Raw genomic sequence first — 26,373 nt, forward strand, 5'->3', positions numbered from 1 at the left:
CTTGTGAAGCCTAGAGAGCATGAGGACCTGAGTTCAACCCCTCCCCTCCACTCATCTAAAAATGCTAGGTAGGGTAGTGATGAGCAGGCGGGGACACGAGGCTCCGCAGGACTCACTGACCAGCTAGTCTAACCTAATTGGTTGATTCTAGGCCAATGAAAGACCTTGTCTCAAAGTGGGAAGGTGACAGTTCTGAGGAGCCAGCTTTAGAGCTGCCCCTGGGCCTCCATACACATGCACAGCACCCCCACACATAAACATATATACAAGCACACATGCATGTCAAAGAATGAACAAGAAAGAAAGAAGAAAAGAAATAAAATGGGGGAAATCCTTCCCCAAATCTGTGATGGCTGAATGGGAGACATACGTCCACTCTTTAAATACCACAAACAATCTTATAATGTGGTAATTTTTAATATTAAAAGTAAATTGTAAATGTATCTTTATAAACAATATGCATAAAATAGATCATGTTCTAAAACTTTTTGTTTTTAAATGCTTTTTTCACAGTAAATTTCTTAGGTGTCAGATTTTTTTTCCCTCAAAATAATAGTGCAATCGATAGAAGGAACACTTTGTCAGCGACTGGGACTTTTCTGCTAATACAAGTCCTTGTAGATCTCCTGGAGCAGAGGGTGAAGGCTCATGTCTGTCTCCGTCTTCTTGATCACATGCAGGAGCTGCACGTGCTCTGTGACGATCTGCCTGAGGTCTGTCATCTTCTGGAGCACCTTGGCGAACAGCTGGGAGGACTCCGGGTGGTTCAGCTTCAGCTGGAGTTCCAGGGCCTGCAGCAGGTTGTCTTGGATGTCCTCGATGGGCTTCACGTTCAGCAAGCCTGGGCGGTCTGGGAGAACGAGAAGAGAAAGAGGCTTCGTCATACCTCTGGGCTGGCTCTAACCTGTGCAGCTTCAGGCTCCCGGCTCCCTCCCCGGGCTGGAGGTGAAACCCAGACCTTGAGCTGTTGGGCACATGCTCTACCGCAGAGCCAAGGCCCCATCTCTGCCCTATATCTTAAGCGGGTTCGAGGAGTAAAACTCGGCAGCTAATGGCAAGACCTAAGGATGGAATCAAAAGCTCAAGCCCTTCCCAGCCAGGACTAAGTGCGGTGACACCATCAGGGGCATCCTAAGGTGTTCTATCCAAGGCCTCTCTGTCAACATGCTTCTCTTCTCTGAAATCACATTTCCAATCTTTGCTCCTTCTGGATGATTGTTTTTAATAGCTTCTACCTACATTCTCATAACAGCTTCAAATAAGATTTTCAAGTGTAAGCCTTGCTTACACTTGTTTTTTGCTTAGCACAGCACATCCCATTTCCAGCAAGATAAAAGACTGCTGCACTGTGGAGGGATGCTCCCCTCTCTGCAGGGTAGCATCCGAGCCACTTGCTAGGAAACCCTTGTGTCAGTTTTACCTGACCGGGAAGCAAGTAGCTACTGCTTTGCCACAAGTGTGACATTTGCTGTAGATTGCGGTGAATATGATTTGATTTGGTTTTCCAGGAATTTTAAAGTTTTAAATTTGTTTTAGTCAGGAATGTTGGTTAAATTTTATTGATGGCTTTTAAAATTTCTATCTAAAGAGATGTGAAATCTGAAAAGATGCAATCTTATCTTAACCTAATGTAGCGGTTTACATTAACAGACACCTTATGTCCTTGCACTCATTTGTTAAGGGCTTATTTGGGGCTTCGTAATATCTGTGGGTGATGTGGTCAGGAGTGTTACCATCTGAGCCAGCCCTTGCTTGTTTGGGTAGTAACTGGGAACCAGCCTTATGAGTGGAGCTGTTTTTGTTTTGTTTGTTTGTTAGTTTTTCCCTTCAGTTTTAACTGTCCCTTTGAGGTTTCTTGGAATTCATTTGAAGAGTCCTCTGGCCGTGGTAACAAGTCCTTCATTACCTTTAACTTTTCTTGTATTACTTTTCATCCACCTAGGCTTTTTATAATGTATAAAGTAAGACAAATAAATTCTTTAGGATGAAGTTGTACATGATATTCTAGTATAATCTGGAATCTATTTTTATTATATATTGAAAAGGTTTTATTAACTAAATTAATTGTGCATAATGGTGAGTGGATTTCATCATGATGTTTCCATACACGTACTGCATGCACTTTGACCATATTCCCTCCCATTGCCCTCATGGCCCCCTCCCAGCCCAGCGGAACACTTTCACTCTTCAACCAGTCTTTCTTCTGTTTTCTTCTCCCTTTTTATAAACTAATGGAATCTGCCCTTTTTATGCTTCTTAACTCAATGCTTTTTGCGTGTTTTCTCATTTTAAAATTTTATTTGTAAAAGATCTATTTTTCTTTAAGATTTTCTATGCTCCTTATTTATTTTAGTTTTTGTGTGTTGTCTGCATGTAAGAATGCACACCACATGCAGACCTGCTGCCTCTGGAGGTCAGAACAAGGCATCAGATTCCAATGGGGGTGAACTACTGGCGAGTGCTGAGAATTGAATCTGAGCCCTCTACGAGAAGAGTCAGTGCTCTAAATCACGGAGCCATCTCTTCAGCCGTGCCCCCTATTTTTTCATTAAAATATAACCTTTAGTTTTATTAATCAACTTAAAGTTATATTTTTTCAATGTTTAACTCCTTTTAAAATAAATATATTCCATCTTTCTTTCTTTCCTTTTTTTCCCCTCTCCTTTCCTAACTTCTTGATTTGAGTGCTTTGCTCTTTTAGTTTTAGGATTTCTCATGAGCTCATTAGGGCTCTAAATTTTCCCCCAGTGTCACTTTGGTTTCATCCCACAGGCCTTCAGGAACAGGCTCTCATTGTTCTTTTAGAATAGCCTATCTCAGAATGTTGGCTTTATTATCTTTTAACCCAAGAGCTATTGGAAGTATGTTTTAAATCCCCCCCCAACCCCCAATCTATTTCCAGACAGGGTCTTACTATGCGGTTCTGGCTAGCCGAGAGCTCACTGTGTAAACTAGGTTGGCCTAGAACAGAGATTTGCCCGCCTCTGCTTCCTGAGTGCTGGGATCAAATGTGTGCTCTACCATACCTGCTGCTTTGAAATTTCTGAGTAAAGGGTTTGTGTTTTGGTTCTTGTACTCTTAGCTTACTGTGTTTGCTAGAATTTATGGGTTTTCTCTTTAAGACCTACTAAAAGTAGGATTCATCTACAACATTTAGGACACATTCAGCAACTTGCATTGATTCCGAAGGTTAACCCTGCAGGTTGCTCACTCTGTTAAGTATGGCCGCTCTTCCCCCTTCACCATAAACTCACTCACATCTTTATATCCTTCTCATCTGCCACTGTCCCTCTCCCCCATCTCAGTTTCCCTAGTTATCCTTCTGCTCTAACAGCAGCAAGGCACTTCTACTCCAACTTCCTCCAACATCTAGATCCATCAGACAATCTACAGAGACTCAGTGCCCACTGCATGAAGCCTCCTCACTTTGTAGTAATATCAGCTGCTTCTTCAAAAGGAGCACCAGTGGGGTGGAATGCCTTCTCCCCACCTCTCCTCTCTTGCCCTCATCTTGTTATTCTGAGCCCCATAGCACCTTATGACCACCTCTGCTCTCAGCGTCTGAGGTCACAATTGCTGGATAGTTATATAGTTACAGGACTGGGCTCATTTGATCCAAACACTATAACTTAAGTCTCCCTTCCCTTGTGCGGTCAGCACTGCATTCTCTTTCCTTCTGTGCCCAGGAAGTAGCAGTGTTCTGATGTCTCTGAGCCACCAGTGGACGGATGCCCAGGGGGCTCTCAGCTGGCTGAGTTACTGAGCCAGTGGTTGTCCTGGCCACAGCCCCAGACAGAAGAGTAGATTGTAGTTGGTGAACAAGTCTGCAGGTAGGATCACCACAGTGAAGACACCTGCTGGGAATGGTGTTTTGTTTTGGCCTATCTAATATACTCTCTTAACCTTCATCCACAGCAAAGCTCAGGAGAACAGTGTGGTCTCGGGGAACTTTACGAACATTCTTTCAGTTTTGATTCTTTTTCATTACAGAAGGAAACATGTCTTTGGTATGACTTTTTTTCTTTTCTAACATATCCCATCGATTGGCTTAAGTACAGTTTCCTTTGAAATTCCAACATTAAATGAAGGACCATGGGAATAATAACAAGAATGAAAAGTCTCAGGCTCTGAGAATGGAACAAATGACTTAGTCCTGGCCTAGAGAATCCACCCCTGTAAGTACTGTGTCTTTATCCCATAACGAAATCACTTGGGCCAGCAAGGCAGTTCAGCAGGTAGAGCTCTTGTTGCCGTGCAACCCCAATGTCCTGAATTTGAACCCTAGAACCATGTCAAGGAGGGAAATGGACTATCTTCTGACATCCATATATGTGTTGTGGCTCTCGTGTGTGTGTGTGTGTGTGTGTGTGTGTGTGTGTGTGTGTGTCTGTGTCTGTGTGTGAGTATGTGTATGCGTGCGTGTGTGTGTGTGTATACACGTTCACATACACTCACAATAAAGAAGTAAACATTTCAAAAGCTAAGCAACCACTGAAGCTTCAAGGAAAGCTGAATTTTAGATTGGGGCTCTGGTATAATGACTGTTGCCTCCCTCACTCCCTCTTTAACAATATCTCAGGTTTTGAAAGCCTGAGGTTGTGTGAATGTGTGTGTATTTCAGTCCTAGCATCCTGGATAGGCAGGGCTGAGTCAGACTCCTGGGCCCACACAGCCTGTTCTGGAAGCCTGGGCTTCTGGGACCTTTCTTCTTCCTTCCCCTTTTTGAGCAGCACCAGAGGGGACGACACTGCCGAAGAGATTATAGGAATGAACACAGGGTCTCTGTCAAACAACGAGACCCCGGCATGTGAATGATGGGCTGAAACCTGGCTCAGGGAATGAAATGTGACCGGCTGCTCCAGGAGTGGGGAAGGATCTGGTTTGGATTTTCAGACTCTTCTTTGGCAAGTTACTCTTTATTGATGTGATGGATGATGTTTGGCTGAAGGGCTGAGATGCTGTGGCCACAGATTAAATATATTTTCTCCAGTGATAAGTTAGATCATTTACTGATCAGCCTGGCTGTCCCCTGCCCAAATCTCTGTTCAGGGAGCACACAGTCGAGGAAGGAGGCCACAGAGTAGAAAGGGCCATAGTCTCTCCATTTTTGTCTTCACCAGCTCCGTGATCTTGGGTCTGACTCACTAAATTTGTTGGGCTCAGTTCTCTCCTATGTACACTCTATCAGTGATCTCTAAGTCCCTAATTCAAAAGTTCTAAGATGCATTCTCATCTGTAACTCCCTCTAGTACACAGTTCACATAATTCAACTAGGGAAATAAATTTAAAAATTGAATTGGAAAAGTGTATTCATGGGCTTACATATTAAACTTAGAACCAGCTTATTAAAAACACCCCCTTCCCTCTGCAAAAACCCAGTCTCTCTTGGTCTTAGGTCAAAGCAAAGTGAATCAATTGTTTCTCGGCTTCTGCTCTTCACAGGCCTGGGAGCTCCTCTGCTCTCTTCCTTGTTTCTCTTTCCACCTCCCTCTACACACTCCCTTGGACCTTCATTGAGCTGAGACTGTGCCACAGACAGGCCCCCAGAGCTATCTCATCCTTTCCCTTTTCTTTACTCCCCAGGGCCCAGGGCCTGCTAGGACACTCCCTAAAGGGCCATCGCACCTTGCTGAGGTGAGGGGCAAGTCTGGAGTCCACTCAGGGTCAAGGGCTCTGTGTTGGCTAGGGCTGCCCAGAAGGCCCTTTGGGGAAGCACTGTTGACTCACATACTCCAGGAGGCTGGAGTCAGTTTTTACATCCTTACTCCCCAGGCTGCAAATTGGGAAAGAATCTTTCCAGTCTTCATTCACACAGTCCTGGGATTGATTAGAGAGCAACTGATTTGGGCAGATCTACAAAGCTTCCATCTTGTCCAGATCTGATTCTGCCTTGAGTACAGGGCTTATCTAAAGCAGACGCAATGCTAGGCCCTACCAGGACCCACTCACCTAAGCTGCATTCCTCTAGCACACGTTTTCTCAGGAGGCTCAGGCCCCCACAGCATCAGGCCACAGGTCAGGTTTCTTGTAGGACAGGCAGGAGGACAAAGGCCAGTCCTTCTGTCTGTCCTCTAGGAGATACGTCTGCGACTTTCTACCTTCCTTGTTAACTTCGGATGGGTTAAAATGGACTGTGTTTTGGTCCTTTAAAGGGAGATGGCAGCTTGGGGGCAGCTGTATATTGACTCATAACCATGAAGGACTTCTGTTCAAGTGTGAGCTGAACACTGAAGAGGAGAAAGTGTTATCAGAGACTCAACACTCTGCAGCTTAACTTCTTTTCCAACTTCCTCCATCATTTCTTTTATTGGATTATACTTTAAGTTCCAAGATAGGTTCTAAAGGGACCTGGACCTGAACCCGAAGACTCAACTATTCTCTTCTTTCCACTTAAATAAATTTCTGTGTGCTTTGGAGAACTTAGCTGATCTTTCTGGGGATAATTTGCTTTTGAAGGCAACCATACCACATCTCTCATGAGGCCATAGTGAATTACAAGAGTAAGAACAATAGAAGTTCTTACTCTGTGTTTGTTCAAACCTTGCTACAGGGTGGGGTCAGGTCAGTGAGGGCAGGGTGGTATATCAACAACTGGGAAATAGAAGGTTTGGAGGTGCTTTTGGTAAGAATGGAAATTTGGGAGCATAAGAAAATACTTTTTGGTACAGACATGCTTTGGGGCTTGGGCAAGCTCTCATTCTCACAGTTGAAAACACACGTATAGAACGGCTCCAGAAGAGGCACAAAACAAAGTAGCTGAGTGTTCAGGGACATATGTCTTGTGGAAAGGATAGTCAGGGCTTGTGGGCGCTTTTCTGATCTAATCTTGAGAATCCTAGTGACTGTTGATAGACTGTGAACAGAGTAAAGTAAGCTATCACACGGTCTGTGGCTCTTCCCTCCCACTGTCTTCTCTAGGAAATATGCTATGCAGGAGAGCTGGATCCAGTACAGGGATCCACATTAAGGTGAACTGGTGAGATTAAACACAACATTTATGTGTCCCATGTACTTGACCTGGATGGGATCTTCTAGGTTTTAAGGGTTTTGCTGATCTGAATGTGTTGCTCTGGGTCAGCAGTACCAGTTTTAAGTACCAGTGAGAGCTTTAATTTTCCAACCTTGCACTTTATCACATGGTAACCTTGGGAAAATTTATGAACTCTCCTTACTTCAGTTTTCTTGTTTTAAAAAAGGAAGTTGGCTCAGTGGAGCACACCTGTCATCCAAAATACTCAGAAGCTGAGGGAGGAGAATTACTTGAGCTCAGAAATTTGAAGTCCGCTTGGGCAACATAGCAAGAACCTGTCTAGATAAATAAGTAAGCAGCTAGGGTTATATTGAAGTGCTTGTCTGGCATGCATGAATACAAACCATAGCACTGCAAAAATAGTTTTGTTCACATGTGTGTGAGTGTGTGCACACAGAGGTGAGTGACAGTCTCAGGCATCCTTCCACAGGTGCCATCCATGGTTTCCTTCCTTCCTTCCTTCCTTCCTTCCTTCCTTCCTTCCTTCCTTCCTTCCTTCCTTCCTTCTTGGGTTTGTCATGTCACTGCTTTCCCAGTGTTGGGATTACAAGCACAGGTCACCATTTCTGGCTTTGACACATACTTATGTTATTTATGTGTGAGGGGGTGGTGAACATATGCCAAGTGTGCGGTATATAAGGAGGCCAGAAGAGAGTGTTGCATCCCCTGAAGCTGGAGTTACAGGTGGTTGTGAGTTTGTGATCCACCTAATATAGGTGCTGGGAAATTTACTTGGTCCTCTGAAAGAACAACAGCAAATGCTCTTAATCACTGAACCATCTCCCAAGCCTCATAGCTGGCAAAAACAACCAACCACATACACACAAACAAAACAAAACAAAACAAGCTGGGCTCTGGGAATTGAACTCCTGTCTTCACACATACCAGGCAGGTACTTTACCAGCTGAACTCTCTCCTCTGCTCATTATGAAGGTAAATAATGGTTTTAGGCAGAGCTAGAATGGTAAAGTAAGTCAGTTTTCTGAGTATTGAGTGTGTTAGCACATGTAGCAGGCTTCCGAGCTTTAGCTCAGGGGTAACCCCTTCACTTGTCTCTTGCTATGTTGTGCCCCTGGTTTCCCTGGGTTCTCTCTTCCCTGCTTTTCTTCCCTTAGCCATTCCCTTCTTTTCAGCTTCCCCTCACCTTCCCTGTTCCAGATGTTTCTCTCTTTCCAATTCTGGGCTGAGGATTTATTAGCAATGCTAGCAGAGTCAACCTAAATTAATGAGAGGTCTGACCAACAGATGATTTGAGGCATCGGGTGGTTTACTGCTGCTATCAGAAAAATCAGGGTGCAGTAAAACAGAAGCCTTGCAAATGCTTCACAGATAGATATCATCTGCCTGCTGCAGGACGCACAGTGCACATGTTGCTGGTGGACCCTCCCTCTGACGCAGTGAGACATTTTTACACTTCCCTGTTGAAGCAATGATTTCACATCAATCAATGCTTTCTCTATGTTGGATAACAATGGGTTTAGCAGGATGGTAGAAGGGGAAAACCACAATGAAGTCAAGCCTGACCAATGTTTTCTGATATCTGCCAACCAACTAGCAGCTCCACACTAGCACTCCTCAGTCCCCATCTCTACGGAGCCAGCTCCTGGACATGAACACATGAGGGACAAGGCAGGCAACACTTTCTCTAGGCTTGGTCAAAGCTAGTCTGTCTCTCTCCAGGGTCCCCCAAGGAATAGAGCCTGGGTTTGATTCTAGTTCAAGGTCTTTGAGGATGGAAGTTTATGAGTTCTGTCTTGGCCTTGGGAAGTCCTTGTGATCCTCCTAGCTCTGCAGTACTAGTCACATAAGGTTCAGTCATGTGCTCTGCAACAATTCTGTTCTTTCTGTGGTTTGGGTAATTCTATCAGGATTGGTAGTTGGCTGGGGGTGGGGGTATGCATAGAGAAAAAAAGAGTTAGGGAAGGAAGGAGAAGAATCTCTTCTGAGAGCCCTCCAGGCTGACACACTGCTACTCTCAATGCACCTGGTGGCTCTGCCAAAGGAGACAAAGGAGGCAGGGCTGAGAAAAGAGCTAAGAGCACCTCTGTGACTTTAGACCCATGACAGCAAACCCGGGACAACTTATCAACTTCAGATTTTCCACTCCTACATCGTCTACCATCGACTCCTCTCTCTCTTTCTGTCTCTCTGTCTGTGTCTCTGTGTCTGTCTCTCTCTGTGTCTCTGTGTCTCTGTCTCTCTCTCTCTCTGTCTCTCTGTGTCTCTGTCTCTCTCTGTCTCTGTCTCTGTCTCTGTCTCTCTCTCTCTCTCCCTCTCTGAGAAGAACTTGTGATTGCAAACCATAGATATGACTTTCTAAACACCTTGTTTCCTGCAAAGTCAAGGGAATTCTGGGAGGGGCAATCCACAGTCCTAGCTTCCCCTGTCTCCTTGGGGGCCCAGGGTTAGGGGATTTTGATCCTCCTTCTTTGGCTCCTCCTCCTTCTCTGTATCTCTTTCCCTTTGGGTTTTGTTCTCAATCTGCAACTAATCCCCTTAAAATGATAGCTGATAAAAGGATTAGCTGAGGGCTCCCTAGGGGTATTTACATTGTAGGAAGGGATTTTAAGGACGGTTGGTGGAATTTTAAGCCATTTGACTGGCAGGATGGAGTGGAGCTACTTCAAATGATATCACACAGCAGAAAGGGGAAATTAGCATTCATTGTGTGCATAGCAGTGTCCCAGGCACAATGCCAGAAGCTTCATATAATGCTAGTTTACTTGCTTGGGGAGCTGATAAGGAAGTTAAGGCCCAGGGAGGTCAATAATTGCGGCAACCACATATCTAGGAAGTGGGGGAGTGGGGCTTTCGAACTGTGTGTTTCTGGAGCGTTCTCCCTGACCTATCCAGAGCTGCTGCAGCAGATGAGAAGTTTCTTTTGGGCTACAGCACAGCCCTCATGCCCAATCTCCCTGTTAGGTGACCTGAGGACCCTGGGTTCACTTTTCCCTACTTGCAGCTGAATGGTGCCCATCTGGAAGGCTGTCTGGGTCACCCAGAGTTTAAACACACATTTTGAGAGTCCAAAATGATAAAGTACTCTGAAAAGCCACCGTGACTGGTTAAGGAGCCTCTTCCTTGACTGCCAGTGTGGACAGGAGTGACTCAGCAGTTCCACTTTCAGTCCTGTCTGTCTCAGACACCACTGTTTGCTCAGTCCTGAGATGATGGTGGCCTACCCAGCCTGGGTGGAGAAGGAAGTTTTATTTCTGGAGCAGCTACAGATAAGGGGTCTTCTATCCTCTACAAACAAAAGCCTGCACATAGATCCTCACATGGATGCCTATTTATGGGGTGAGTCTAAGATGTTTCACTGTTTCCCCCATTACCCCATCCTTGGCCCCAGTTCTCTGGTTTTTAGTGTTTCGGTGCCAGTTGCAAACTCATAAATATACCTCACCCCTATCATACCAAGTGCATGAGGTTATGAAAATAGAGAATTAATGGGACATTTCTAGATAACTCAAATTGAGTCATTATTCAAAGTCATGCTGCCAGTCTCATACACAGAGTAGGTAGGAACCCATTAGATATGTTAGTCCTTAGTAAACCAGCTATTACTTTGTGACATGGCCTGCTTCCGATGGGGGTCAGGAGACATACTAACACTGGATGTCCAGCTCAAGAGAAATTTGATACTCTTGTTCATTTTTAATACCTGAAGAAGAGTTGGAAAAAGAACTTTCTTAATGAGGAAGGAAGTTAAATATTTAGCTGGCATAGAGGAAATAGGAAGTTGGCATAATGCTGAGAGTGTAGCTCAATAGGGAAGCCTGTGCTCACATGTACAAGGCCATAAGTTCAATCCCAAGGACTACTAAATACACAAAAATGTTAGCCTATTGTTATCTATACTTATTATTAATGTCTAGTTTCAAAGTAGTTTGGATTTTGTCTCCTTCACTTAACTATTAAGGGGGAGATATGTGCTATACTGTCCACTGTAACAGAAATCACTCTGTAGTAAAAATGCAAGCATGGTACATATACTCAAGAACTGAAGGGGAACTAAAGGATTCCCAAACCTGGTGGTCTGTCCTTCTGCCCCAAGCCATCTGTAGTGGGTCACTGGGTCCGAGCTGCTAAAAGAGGTGCTTTGCAATGTACCTGAGTGTCTGACTGACCTACACAGAGTAAGTGCCCACATGCTCAGTTGTTTCTCTAGAGCAAGAGAAATGGAGACACAGGATGGTATTTTAACAGTTTTAAATTCCTCTCACCAGTGTGTACGTTTGTGCTCCACCCTATCCACGCCTGGCCCCTATGGACATGCACATATGTAGGTCAGAGGTCGACATTAGGGATTTTCCTTACTCTCCACCTTTCTGTTTGAGAAAGGGTTTCTCACTGAGTGTGGAGCTCGATGATTCAGCTAGTATGGCTGGCCAGCATGGCACAGGGGTCTTCCTGTTTTTGCAAGTCTACAGCAGGTGGCTTTTACTTAGGCACTGGAGATCTGCACTCAGGTCCCCATGCTCACGCAGCAAGCACTTCACTGACCAAACAATCCCCTCGGCCTGCATTTATAACTTTTCTTTGTAACCACTAACATCTCTTATGTCCTGGCATATGACTGTGTCTGGTTAAGTGGAAATATACTTCTTTTCAGCCATTTGAGGCTTACTTTCTATCTTTGTGGGAAGCTTTGCAAACAATTGTGTTCAGGTGCTCATTCCATGACAAATATAAGAACCATAACACTGGCATTCAGCTTCTCACCAGCCCTAAGCCTGTCCCTAGCACTTTTCAAAGTCAAACAAAGGGTTTGGGAAGATGGCTGCTCAGTGGGCAAAATGATTGCTAGTTAGTTAAAATTCTGTCTTAAGAAGGCATTGGATATTAGTAACAATATATGAACATTCTTAATTATGATCTTTTGATAGCTTCTAAAGAACTCTAGGACCAAGGCAATTAAGATGTTTATCTCAATTACTCAAAAGGCAACAGAATTTTGCAGGGAAGTGCATGGTGATGGTGATGGTGGTGGTGGTGGTAATGATGGCAGTGCTAGGGATTGAATATGCCCAGTTCTGCACATGCTTAATGTGAGCTCTGTCCCCAAGCTACACCTCTGACACCAGCCTGACTATACTAATGGGTCTAAACTTTGGTCCTATCAATTAGTAGCTCTGTGACTATAGGCAACTGACTTGATCTCTCTGAAGTTCCATTTTCCACACCTGTAAACTGGGGTATAGGCTGCACAGAGCTTCCATAAAGATAGATAAAAGACTAGGAATAGAGCACATGTCCTGGATTTTTGGGATATTCAACAAATAGGGGCCACTGTTGCCATTTTATTTATTATAAGCATCTGTCAACTTATTCCAGGTATTGTCTTTGATTCTAAATCTAATGAATCAATAAATAAATCCATTGGCCATGGTAAACAATGAAGCCCTGGGGCCCAAGCTTTTGACTTGACAGAACAAGGTCAAATTGACAAAGAATATCAAGTCTTCTTTGATGGACAAATGCATAACTATGGGAATATAACCTCCTTCTACCCACTCAACAGCCTGTCACTCAAAGAACAGTTATTTTGAGCTGCTTTAAAGAAGGAATATCACTGGGTCTTCTGGAGGGAACGGGACACTCTGTAGGTGTTTGGCAGGAGCCAGACTTCAGAGGGTAAATGAGGGGTTGATGACTTGCCATCTGTTGCTGCTACAGGGATAGTGGCAGTTTCTTTGTCACTCAGACAGCAGTGGCAGTTTGCCTTGAAAAGTACATTGTAAAATCCAGTGGATTTCCTCCCTCATATCTTACAAGTTTAGGACAAATCAAAATAGATTCCAAGCTGTTCTGAATATAACAAGAGTTTTCCTGTTGGAGAGAGAGTTCCAGCTGGACCCTCCGAGCCTTTTCTTTACTACACAGCACATACTCAAGAAGGCAAAGTGTCCTGTGGAGTGTCCTGGAGTTGCCAGATTTCCTGAGCTTCACACTTGGCATTGGCCATGGGGCAGGGCTTGAAAGCTTACTAGCAAGGCTGGCATGGGTCTATGGCGCCAGTTGCAAACATCTCCTTGCTGGATGCAGTTTTATTACTCTCGACACCACCTACCCCAACAGTAAGACTAGAGGGTGCAACGGAAGCTATTATCTGCTGGGATTACAAGGAAGTGCTCCCCTGGCTTCCAGGCTCAAGCCTTAAGGAAGGAAGGTGTCAGTGGGAGTGGGGGGTTGCAGTTACCAGCTGCTGAGAGTGAACTGTGATCCTGTATCAAGGAAGCAGAGGGGACAGGGCTACCACAGTGACAGGACATTTGGCTTTTAGCCCAGTCCTACTACTGTTCAGTAGGTATCCAATTTGTACAAATCTGAGTGCATAACCCTTCCTTTTCTGCCTGTGAAGTGAGAATAAAGACATGGCTGCATTGCTGGTAGACAATGGGAGACTGGTTATGAACTGCTTTTAAGAAGTGCTATGCTTTGGCTCTGAAACATCGCTGTTCTTTTTCTTCCATTTCTTGCTCCAGCTCAGAGGAGACAGACTTTGAGAACTAGGTCATCTCTCTCAGCAAGCTGACTGCAAGAGTTGAGTACATGAGGAGTTGCTAAACACAGTTCAAATCTAAGAACCAGATCAACAGGTCAGCAGTGTTTAGTGGGTAGCAACACCTATTTACCCAGCAAATCCCCAGTTGGGTCAGATTGATACTTGTGTCTACAGTCTTCCTCTTTGGTCCCTCTAAGGCCCCTCTTCTCAGTGCTGATCCCCAATCTTACACAGAGTTCACCATTCCCCCACCCTGAGCACCTAAGTGCTTCCAGCAGAGCACAAGTTCTAACACGGCTCTAGAACAGCTCAGAATGGGTAGACCAGTTGGCTCTCAGCCAATGTGCTTCTTTTCAAAATCATTAAAACAGCTGACAGACTTCTGAAGTGCAAAGAGAGAATCAGTCACTTTTACTAAGATTGGATAGGGGCAGAACTCTGTTTTCTGAATGAAAGCCTCTTGTTTACATGCTATTTTCCCTTTCTGGAATTTTAGAATAAGAAAAAGCCAACCAAGCAAAGGCTAATCTGGAAACTGTCTTGGGATACTGATCTTACATCGATGGATGATGAGAACTTATTGGAAGCCAGTCCTTGGACTGGGAATGTATGTTGGACAACCTTTACCTGGCCTGCATGCAACCAGCCTCTCTGAGGAGAGGAGAATCACATCCCTGTGAGCTAGACAAACATGGGCCAGTTTTACTCTTGTCTGTTACCTGGATTTAGACTTCACCTATAAATACTAACTTTGGTCGGGGAAGGACTTTCTGTTTTGTGATGTAGGAACATGTCGGTGGTAAATTCTCTGCCTTGAGGAATTCTAGAACTATTCACAGGGGTTAAAAGGTCTTAATAATCTGGTAGGCTGCTATCTTGGAAATATCTTTCATTGTTGTGTGGGTCAGATGAGATCAGGATCCTGGCTTTTGTGAAGACTATCTGTGAAAGGCCAAAGGAATGTCTTTATACAGTCTTTGTTACTGGTGCCATTTTAGCTTTTATAAACTAACATGCATCAAATAAAAAACCTAGTATTTATAGTGTGGTCTCTTGACCAACTAGTGAATTATGTATGCATGTATATTTGTGTGTATGCATGTGTATGTGTGTATATGTACAAGTGTATACATATGTACTTTTATTTCTCTGGTGCTTGGAACCTTTGCATGTATCAAACAAACACTCTTTCACTGAGCTCCTGCCCCCAGCCCAACATGGCTATTTCTTTCCTATTTATGCAAAGGTAAGACCTTTGCATGGTTTTCCCTAAATGCTTCCCTTAGTATCAGTGGATATAAATGACTGCAAACTTTATGGGAAGCAACGAAGCAATAAAAGACTTAAAAATGTGCTGTGCATAGCTATGAATTTCATTCCATTCCATTCCTGGAAATATTACACCACAAAGCCACCTGAGATTTAGATAGAAATTTACATAGAAGAATATCCAACAATCAAAATTTAGAATACTTTTCAAAGAAAGATATGTTAGCACATGTATACAATCTCAGCACTGAGAAAGTGAGGCAAGAGGATCAGGAGTTCAAGGCCAGCTTCAGTAAAATAGTGAGTTCAGGGTAACTGAACTGAGACTTGAGATCCTGAGACCCTGAGATCCCGTTTCAAAAAGCCTAAACACTGAAATAAAATAAACACAATTAAAATAATAGAATATAGTTTCAACAACTTTCTGTGATTTCACTATTATTAAAAAAATAAACAATAATGTAAATATACCAGCAGATGACTTGATTTGTAAGAGACCCTTTATAAAGCAGAGTAGTTTATGGTTATTAATGGTGTTTCTGGGGCTGGGAGTATAACTCAGTGGTAGACATGTCTAAGGCCTTGAGTTTAATCTTGAGCACCCAAAATTCCTAAAACCCAACTATTCAACTCCCCCAAAAAATGTTGCTTCAGTGTCTGAGGGTATGCCTGGGTAGTAGGTGCTTGCCTGTCAGTGCTAGGTAGGTGCTTGCCTGGCTCTCGGTTCCATTCCCAACACACAAGGACAGAACAAAACGAAAGTGAGTTATCACATGACACTAACCCTTTCCATACCACTATCCCTTTGCTCCCCAAATCATGTGAGGCAGCTATACTTTGCACATACTAGAAGCCTGGACCATGGATTCTGGAAGCAGACCAACAACCCTAGTGCATCTTTCTTTAGACAGGTTTCACTTACTATGTAGCCTGGTTGCCTGGAACTCTCTAGATCAGGCAACTCTTGAGTTCATAGAGATTTGCTGTGCTGGGACTAAAGGTGTGTACCATTATGCTTGGCTCCCAGCTGCATTTTACACTGGTCATATCACCGTGGTCAAGGGCACATATCTTCCTCTGCTTTGGTTTCCTCACTTAAAAAAAAAAAACACTCACCTCAGTGAGTTGTTGTGAGGATTTAGTGTGTAGGAAGTGCTAAGAACCCTGCCTGGCATTAGAGTAACCTCCTTAGTGTTGGTTCTTAGTGACCTTAATAATTACCATGTACCACACTTGAGCAATCTGCTCTCAATTGCACAAAACTAACCACTAGATCACGCTCTTTGTCCAGAGCAATAATACAGCTTATACCTCAGATTCCCCTTTCCCACAGGTAAGTCACAAATAGGTAAGTGCACAATTTACATAGAAAGTGCACCTAAAGTCAATTACAATATGAGAACTCATTATTTTAAAAAGCAAAGTTTTGTTTGTTTGTTTTAAGACTAACTAGCTCATTCTGGCCACCAATTCCAAGATCCTTTGCCTCAGCCTTCTTAATGCTTGGATCCTAAGTGTATACTATCTGTCTGGCTCAAAGCAATTTTTGTAGATAGAGATGAAAACAGAAAGTTTCACTTACTTGGAAACAAGAGAGAGAACACTGAAAGTAGCATTTGGTATAAAATGTGTCTTTTGGAGTTGGTTATTAGATCAGATATTTGTAAGGCCCAAATTTCAACAAACTGCTAAGTAGTCAATTTCTTTCTTTGTGATGTGCTCTTGGGTTCACACTGTATTCATAATCACAGCCAAGTGCCTTATAAAGGTGTAGAAGGGACGCCAGCAGGAGAACCACATGAGAGAGAAGGTGGAGTTTAGCAATGCACATTCCCTGATTCTGGATGCAGGGAAGGTAGGGTGGGGGTGTTAATTGGGCCAAGATATCACAGTGTTGTCTGCTCTGTACTGCAGAAACATCATCAAAGCTATAGTACATGTGTCATTACTAAAATGAACTGAAGACCAGATTGGCCTTTTGGGAAGGAAGGGGGCAAGGGAAGGAAAAAGAACATGAAAGAAGAGAGCATTTGTCTTTCATGATTAGATTTGGCTGGAAAAAAAGCACTGTGATGAATAAAAGCAAGGATCCCCCCAGTCTTCATTCTGCACACCCATGGTACTCAGCTTGGGGAGTGACATGCTCATGGCACCGTGCCATTGGCATGTTTTACACACAACTACAGCAAGTAAAAAGGGGCACAGAGCACTAAGGAGACACAATCCCACCAACAATTCCACCACAGAAATCAAAAGATGACTCTTACCTCCACTGAGAATAATGACAGCTATAAATATGGCCAAGTCACTGTCATCTAATTCCAGTGCATTGAACTTCACAGCAAACTCAAACTTAGGCTCCATAAAGTCACCAAAGGGCTTCCGCAGGCTTTTGAGGAACTCCCTGGTCATGAATCCTTGTCCCTCTGATATGAGGACTCCATCTTTATTCATCAGGGAGGCCAGCATGGTGTAGATGATCTCATGGACACCATACTTGAGCAGAGTCACTTGGTCATTCAAGTCAAGGTTAATGAAACCGGGGATATTTTTGGCATACTCTGTGATCTCTTGCACAGCTTCCACGGATCGAAACTGGCACCCTTGAAAAATGCGGATGGCCACCTCTTTGCTCTGCTCCTGCAGGGGGGTGATATGTTTGAACTTGATTTTATCTTCTCCCATCATTAAGGAATTCATGTCGTAGATGACAAATGGCTGCAAATGAGAAGGGAAAGCGGCTGAGTCCCTTGTTCTGCGAGAGCATCGCCCTAGTTCCCGAGGACTATTTTGTATGAACGTCTTTGCTCTGATGGGTAAACGGGTGAGAGATGATGGCACTTAAACAGGAGAGAGGGCTCTTCCTACTCATCATTAGGATCTGCTGAGGCCAAACATTTTATCAACTCCAAGCTTTAATCCCTTCAACTTATACTGCCACTGTTACCCCAGGAATGACTAAAACGACAAAAAAATCTGTTGACTTTTTTGAATTTCAAGAGAATATACACACCATATGAACAACAATGCCAACCAACCAGAGCTTCCAGGGACTAAGCCACTACCCAAAGACTATACATGGACTGACCCTGGGCTCCAACCTCATAGGTAGCAATGAATGGCCGAGTAAGAGCACCAGTGGAAGGGGAAGCCCTTGGTTCTGCCAAGACTGAACACCTAGTGAATGTGATTGTTGGGGGGAGGGCGGTAATAGGGGGAGGATTTGGAGGGGAAGCCCATATAGAGGGGTTAAGAGGGGGATGTTGGCCTGGAAACCGGGAAAGGGAATAACAATCGAAATGTAAATAAGAAATATTCAAGTTAATAAAGATAAAAAAAAAAGAGAGAATATACATTTAGCCTTTGTTAAAAACAAAAAAATAATTAAAGCATCTTATAATTGAAAAGGCCCACCTGAACATAAACTAATCTTGCAGCTTTAGATTAAATATACTGAGACCACAAAGGAAACACTGTGAACATATAAAATCTATTTCACTATAAAAAAAAATCACCCAAAGCAGATTAAAAATATTGAGCCAAGAAAATGTCTGTTTTCTTTCTATGCTCTGGAAGCCATCTGTTTCAGGAAATGCAGCTGTAGCAGGCCTGCGGGTTAAACAATGCAAAAAGTGGTAAAATAAAATGGTTTGAGCTTTGTACTTTTTGTAGTTTTGAGGACCGAACTACAGAGCCTCATGTGTGCTAAGCAAATGCTCTAGCACTGAGCTGCAGCCTCAGCTCCGAAAAGCATTTTACTATATCTGTTCTTAAGGATCAATTAATAAAGAAAACAAATGGATCAATCACGCAGGTTTATAAACAGGCTGCTTTGAAAAGTAATTCATGTTTGTCATGACACTCTATCCCTATATTTTTTTTTTTTTTAAAAAAGAACTAGCCAAAGGCTTATGATCATTGTGAAACTCTCAAGGTTGATCAACTTGGAGGAGGAACACTTCATACTTATTAAATGTACTGAACCCCAGAAAGAGCTAACCTCAATGTTACTAAATAATTTCTATAGCTGAGCACTGGAACGAAAACAGGCTATCTGAGTCCTGGTTTTGGGTCTATGGTTAACTTTCCCCCTCTCCAAAGATTTATTTTCTCTTATGTGTATGGGTGTTGACCTGTATGCATATAAGGGTATCGTATGTGTATCTAGTGCTTATATATGTCAGAACAGTTCATCAGATCCCTTGAAATTAGGATTATAGATGGCTGTGAGCCTTGTCAGCTGCTGTGTGAGGACTAGTCAGCTATCACTTAGGGAAAGTCATTTACCCTTCCAAATTCTCAAGGTTTTTTGCTTGCTTGTTTGTTTTGCTTTTCTTTTTGTTTTGAGTTGGGGTTTCTCTGCGTAGCCTTGGATGCCCTGGAACTTGCTCTGTAGACTAGGCTGGCCTCGAACTCAGAGATCTATCTGCCTCTGCCTCCTGAGTGCTGGGATTAAAAACATGTAACACCATTGTTGGGAAGTTGACAAAATTGGAGGTTTCCATTTCTTTTCTAGAGGAGAGTCTAGTTGTATTTTTAGTGTGTGTGGTGGCTGTGCCTGTGTGTGTTATATATGACACATGATCATAAAATTCCTGATGTACTAAAAGCAAGTTCTTTGAGCAGAGGTTCTTAAGAGCTTCCCTAAAAGGCAAGATGGGGTGGGTGTGGGTTGCACAAGTGGCAAGATTAGCCAGCTTCAAGATATATTGGCTAGAGATTTAACTACGGACTCTTGCAGATAAGTGTTCCTGATCTCCACCAAGTTCAGTCTGTTCCACACTGAGAACTCTTAAACTGAGTAGATTTCCAAATGCTTCAAGGTTGGGTTGCTCTAGAAATACTGCTGCCCTCAGTACACTTCAGCCATAATGCTCATCACACCTCAGAGAGGAGAGCCTAGAGGGCTCAGAGGCAGCCTGCTTGCTGCCTTTGATTGTTAAATACAATCAGGAGCAAATCATGCTCACTGTTTCTTGGACATCTTGCTTCGGATTACCCTAAGTCTTCACAATTGGCATCATTAGGAGGAAGAAGATAAAGAAAAGGCTCAGTCAATTATAACAATGTAAATGTACTGTGCTAGTCCCGAGGGTCAGATTCTAACCTTGAGAAAAATATGAGTGGATGAAGATGATTTTACAGAACCTAGAAGAAATGTTTTCCTTCTCCCTGCCTCCCCCTTCTCTACTGGTGTTCAAGGGGTATCATAGTGTATTATAATTTATATTAACAAAATATTAGTGACTTAACATTTTAAGATATGGCCTCTGGTACCTAACCTAGGCTGGCCTTAACCTTGATATATATCAGGGGATGATCATAAACTTCTGATCTTCCTGCTTCCACGTCTCTGGTGCTGGGATTTCACAGGGGTGCACTATCACACCTGGTTCACAATTTGCTGGGGATTTAGTACAGGGTTCCAAGCATGTCAAGTCCCTAGCTCCTTGACTTCCTTTATTCTCCTGAGAATATGAATGTGGACAACAGAGAAGGCAGTTCAACCAAACACACCGTATGACAGGTAACATGAACATAAAACCATCACCTCAGTTAGACATAACTGCTTGCTTAGAATGCTCAAGGCTTTGAGTTCCAACCCCAGGATGGAAAATACAAGCATAGAATCAGGACAGTGAACTACATCTTCACACCCAGGAAGACTGTACCCAGACTTGCCCCTTCAGCTTCCTGGTGAGCTTCTGCTCAGTCATGTGGGTTCTTGGCACAGAGTGTAAGCATCAGATTCTTTCACCTCCAAGTAAGCGATTTATCTGGAACTCTGCCCTGGTCCATCACCCTTGTGATTCTCCTTGACTTCCCCTGCCCCTCATATAAAGCCCCAGGTTCCTGTTTTTGAAGCTCTGGGATAGCTGAACATAGGGCACCAAATCCTGCTAATTTTCTCTCCCAATTTAACAACAATGAGACTTTAACCCCTTGGCAATCAGTGTTGGTCAGGATATCCTGGCAGTAAAACACTCAAGGACAGAGAAAAGAGGCAGCACCCCCACCATCACTATGCCAAACCCGTACAGTTTTGGAAAAAAAAAAATAGCCCTTCAGCATTTCTGATGTTTCTGAAAAAGTGGGGAGCTGGCAGAGAGTATGGAGTGTTGACATGCAAATGAACACCAGCAGGGAGTTTGTTGTTGTTTCCTAGTTATATTTTATTATGCCGGGCTTTTTTTGTTTGTTTGCTTGTTTGTTTTTGACTGTGCATAAATTCTTTCTGCTTCTATGTGGATCTGTCAAACTGTAAGACTGATTCCCAGGCCACCAGCTTACAGTTCCCATACTTCAAAGGATCCACTTAGGCATCACTTTCACATCTCACTGGGACTTCCTCATCCTCAAACTGCCTAAGAAAGTAGTTAGTGGTTTGCCTGCCTATTGAGAACAGAGTTATTAACACTCTGCACCATGGACAGCCTTCTTTCGGTACAGTGTTCTTTATGAAACAAACTGTACATCTTTGATCACAAAGATTTCTGTACAAAGTTTTGATTTCTGTACAAAGTTAAGTGAGCCCTAGCATTTCGGATCAGCTTGTAGAGTGTCTTCTGATGACATACCATTTGCAGGGGCAGTCATGTCTTCAAAATTTGACTCAGTTTTTTTAAATCTAGTTTACAATGTATTTACCTTCAGAAACAGCATCAAATGGCTAGGTAGGCATATTACTTAGCAGGAACAAAAGCTACAACTAGACATGCTCAGGGGACCATCTAGGTTTTTTAGGATCCAAAATGCATAAAAACTATGCAAATGATAAGAACAAAATTCTTCCCAGAACAGTAGCCAAGGAAATGAGATATTCTGATGCCCAAGCTTTGCTGGCTACAGAAAGATTCTTCTTTCCTTCCTACTTTCCTTCCTTCTCTTTCTTTAGTACTAGGGATTGGACATGGGGTTCATAAATACTAACCACAGCCTGTGATATTGTGTGGATGCACCTTTTAGTAATACATCAGCATGATAATATATGAGTTATGAAAGGGAATATACACAAAGTACTAAGTTCACAGCTCCTCTTGACTAATAAAACAACACATTAAAGGAGATAAATAGGAAAGTTTAACTAACACAGCTCAGGTTATTCTGGGTGATTTCTCTAGTTAGCCACATACATATCTGCATAGTACCTGACCTGCTCACAGAAATCACATGATAACAACAGTGTGGAATCACAGCTCAGTGGGAGGGAAGCCAGGCATGGTACTGCTTGTTTGTGATCCTACAATTTAGGAGGTAAAGCCAGCAGAATCTGGAGCATAAGTTTATCATTGGCTACATAGTGAGTTCTAGGTCAGCATGGGCTACATGAAACCCTGTTTCCAAACCAAACCAAATAATAATTTGGCTTGGGAAAAATATGGGCCTCGTTTTGTGGGCCTCTCCAGATACTTAGATTTTTTTTTTCAAAGAAGAATACTACATTCTTGGAGCCTATCTTTTAAATTTTATTCTGGTCTTCTGCCTTTCTTGACTTTCATAGTATTAGGCACACATCTTGTCCTCCATGAACTACAGTCAATGAATGCTAACCCCAAAGTACATTGTTTCTTCAACTTCCTTTTTGTCCTTGCTCCTGTGTTTCAGTTTTGCTTGTTGAAAACCATGGGAACCACAGAACTCAAAGGCTCCTCTAAAAGCACACATCATTGCTCTCTAAATGGGAAGAAACTAGAAGCTAAGCTACTTTACAAAGTCAAAGAGTTCTTTATAGCAAACCCTAACTAGAACCAGAATATCCCCCTGACTGTCTCTTTTCAAATTCTTTCTCCATGGCTTTAAACCCTTTTCAATAAAATTATTTTTCTGGAAAGAACTAGGGCTCTTCTGTACTGGGGTCCTCAGGCAGTGCCTTTTGAGTGATATTTTCTAGAGACAACTGCTGTTTGTTATAGAAGTTAAGTTAGAAAGACTGTCAGTTGTAACTCTGTGTCACCATGTAGGTAAGTGATTTAAGACAAACAAATGAAAACTTAATAAGAATTATTTGCACTCAAACAAACCAGCACATTACCACAGCTCTTAAATAAATTGTTCAATTTCAGCCAAACAGTTACTCAGTGGATAAAAAAAGGTACTGGTCAACTCAGTCCAACAAATAAAAAATAAATAAATAAAATAAAAATAAGTTAAAGAAGCCCAAGTGCGTTTCCCCTTAACTATATTGAATATTATTGTTACTTTCTGGCACTGGGAATGGCATCCAGAACCTTGTATGTGTTGGCCAGTGTTCTCCTAATGAATTACACATCCAAACCTAGAATAATACAGTTCAGATCTGTCATATCACTAGCTTTTACTGATGACTCTGGTTATAAAGTCATTTGTTTTATTACTATTGATAGATGGGTCAATAATGCCCGGCCCCTTTTTCAGACACCTTGGAGATTACTCAGCTCTGTTTTCTACTTTATTCCTATAGGGGTCCCTAAATCTTTCTCTGCTCTCTCCCAATACTTTTCTCCTTGGGGGAGGATAGATTTTTCAGTTTCAGACTCTTTCAAAAAAAAATGAAGGGAAAGACTATGCTTTGTTTAGCTGTATGTGTAGGATTTAAAGAGACGTATCTTTCCTATCACTTGAGTCAGTATGATGTGATGGCCACTGTATATTTTAGAAAGCATAAATGTAAATGGGCACAGATATGTTTCCACAGCAGTTTACAACTCTGCATGGGCTTTATGATTCAGTGGTTTTATATTTCATATACTATTCAGAATGATCACTTTTTCTAATGGCACCAGTTTGCTCCTGTTATAGGAACAGCGACATTACATGTGCCTATGTTAAACAACATGATGCCTTGGAACCCAAAGTCCAACACAGTACAAATAAAACATTTTATTTCTTATTTGTAGATAGAATACAGCCAGGACTTCCCTAGGCATCACTCTCAGATATGGAGTGAAGAGTTGGCAGGCATACCCAGAGTTTTTCTATTTATTGTTTTATGACCAGCCATGGCAGTGAGAATGGTTTTTGAAAAACCACTCTGTTTATTTTCATCAACAAACATGGGGTCATGTGATCACTGTACCAACGTGATAGTCAAACATCCTAAACTTCCAAAGTCCATTCAGTTATCAAACTGCCTTCAAGAAATGCGGCTCTAGTTTTAACACACTCATGGGTTTCAGAGATCACTGGATTTTTTCAACAAGGGCTGTATATTTTAGAAAGCATAAATGAAGCAACCCCTGGAAGAAAGGTAGTGGGGAGAATGGATTCCACCCTGTCTGAGGGTGTTGAAAAGGCATAATGCTCCTAAGAATTCTTTAGTGACTATAGCCCACCTCCCCCTAACCCTGAGACTAGAATGCCTAGTCCATATTCTTGGAGGAAAGATGATGAAAATTATTGGTATCTTATCCCAAAGATACGATGTTAAAATTGATAGAAGAGCAGGAACATTTAATTATCTGTTTTGAAAGGTGTGAGTGGCCCCAGGGAATAAGATATAGAAGAAGGAAGTGTAGCTGAGGAGGGGGAGTGGCCCCTGCTAGCTCAGAGGCAAAGGCTGAGAGGGCAGCAGCTGGTAGGTTCCTAACAGGCTATGGTTAAATGGAGCAGTGAGATAAAGGGAAAGAATGGCCCCTTCAGTCTGATCATTTCCTTTTGTGAAGGTTCTGGGTAATTGGTCATCCACTACACTGAGCAGCCTCCCCCAGGCTTGGCCTAACAGATCTGATGACATCAGCTGCAAGCTGGGTGTATACTGAGGCCTAAGCTTCTCTCCTTATGGCCTCAGCCACTTTCTCACATCCCCCACCATCTCGAGAGGCCACACTTCAGCAAAACTTTCCCTATCAATGCAAATCCAAGCCTTCACAGTCCTGGCCAAGAGATAACATAACACCCCTGAGATTGATGCTATCAAATGAATAATAGGACCATGCTGATAAAGAACAATTCTCACTGCAAATCACATTTTGGGTTTCTCTTCCATATTCTCTACTGAACTATTTCCATTGGTGCTCAATTTGATTTCACCAGATAAGGAGAAAACAGTGCCAAACAACTTGATTTTAGTTCTGTATAATCAGTGAATGGGTTGTTTATATTTGGCTGGGTCTCTTTTCCTTTTCTAGACCCCAACTGGAGGGAATTCTGTCACTATCCAATCGGTAACGATGTCTAGTTTGATGAACAAATATTGGGCTAGTGAAAAGCCCTCTGTTGAAAGTCCATAATTTCAAAGGGCATAAGCAACAGTCTTTAATTCAATTAAACAAATAGTCTGAGTAACTATTATGAGAAAAGCACAAGCTTACGTACGATAGGGAGAAATGACAACCCTTGGCCTCTGAGCTTGAGAAGTCTATAATCAAGCTTTTGTAGCCCCTTCCTTAAAGCAGCTTAATAGCTATTTGTTTCACAAAGGGCCTCCAATTATCTTATTTTTAACTCAGGGACCTAGAGCCAAAAAGTCAGCCGAGATGAGGTTTCCAAGTGGTTTCTAGTGGTTTGAGCACTGTGTCATTCAGAACAAAGATAGGAGTAAGTTGGCCACTGTTAAATATATTTAAATTCTTGCCTACTAGGGTGGGCTGGCTTGCTTTCTCTCTCTCTCTCTCTCTCTCTCTCTCTCTCTCTCTCTCTCTCTCTCTCATGCACGTGCGCGCACACACACAGACACACACAGACACACACAGACACACACAGACACACACACACACACAGACACAGACACACAGACACACACACACACACACACACACACACACACCCCTAGCTGTTAAGTAGTATTAAATTGATAGGCTTTCCAGTATGGACTTTAGATGTGCACTGTAGGTTAAGACAGTAGGAACCCAGAACCTGCAAGATGAGTCGCTCTAGGTAAAACTGAACTGGCTGGCCTTTCAGCAACCTCTTCCCTCCCCAGTGCCTAACTCTGTAGATCCCAGACTCCAGCCCTCTCTCCTGCACCTGTTCTTGGCAAGTGTTAGCTCTGTTCAGTCGTGTGGCTCTGCAGCCTTCCTTTACCTTTCTGCCTGTGAAGTAAGCTTGCTCTCTGTAATCAAGTTAGCTACTCAGAGGCGTCACTTGTGCGTCTCTTGCTACAGCTGCTTTTGGTGCGTAGTGCACACACCTCACTGTACTATGACTGGTCCCCATCCACCATCATATCATGTTCTGTAGTCCTAGGAATAGCATGCTGTGAATGCTCCCATCTAGAAGTCGGGAAGCTTACATCCTAGCCCTCAGTTTTCTGTGTGCTCGCCCCTCACCACTTCAGTTCCCCCTTCTTAAATGAAGATAATAAACAACAGCAGCCTTCAGAGGGCCCTCGGCTGGAAGGTAAAGAATGTGTAAGATACTTGGGAACTGTAGTATCTAGGCCCTTTTGTGTCACTGTGAAGGTATCAGTCATCCCTCCTGCAGGGAGAAGCTCAACTGTTCTTCCTGGTTTGGGCTTTCTCATAGCTACTAAGCTGACTCCACTCAAAGTCATTTAACTAAAAAGAAAGAAAGAACCTGAGATAGTCATCAAAACACATTAGGAGATAATATGATTTTTTCCTAAAATCTGAACAGGCATCAAGTTACATCT

At 42.9% G+C, this 26,373-nt stretch overlaps 1 protein-coding gene across 4 annotated transcripts in view; it reads right to left on the minus strand.

The window, feature by feature from the left end:
- Window positions 1-398: 398 nt before the first annotated feature.
- Pparg (peroxisome proliferator activated receptor gamma) overlaps window positions 399-26,373 on the minus strand; it is a 124,934-nt gene continuing 98,959 nt past the window's right edge. For all 4 annotated transcript variants that reach the window (XM_032905881.1, XM_032905879.1, XM_032905878.1 and 1 more), the window contains 2 exons: window positions 17,072-17,522; window positions 399-850 (listed from right to left, as the gene is read on the minus strand). In XM_032905881.1, coding sequence (XP_032761772.1) covers window positions 603-850; window positions 17,072-17,522 — 699 coding nt within the window. In that variant the 3' untranslated portion in view covers window positions 399-602. The remainder of the gene's footprint in view (window positions 851-17,071; window positions 17,523-26,373) is intronic.

Source organism: Rattus rattus, chromosome 6 (assembly GCF_011064425.1).
Source record: "Rattus rattus isolate New Zealand chromosome 6, Rrattus_CSIRO_v1, whole genome shotgun sequence".
Lineage (NCBI taxonomy): Eukaryota > Metazoa > Chordata > Mammalia > Rodentia > Muridae > Rattus > Rattus rattus.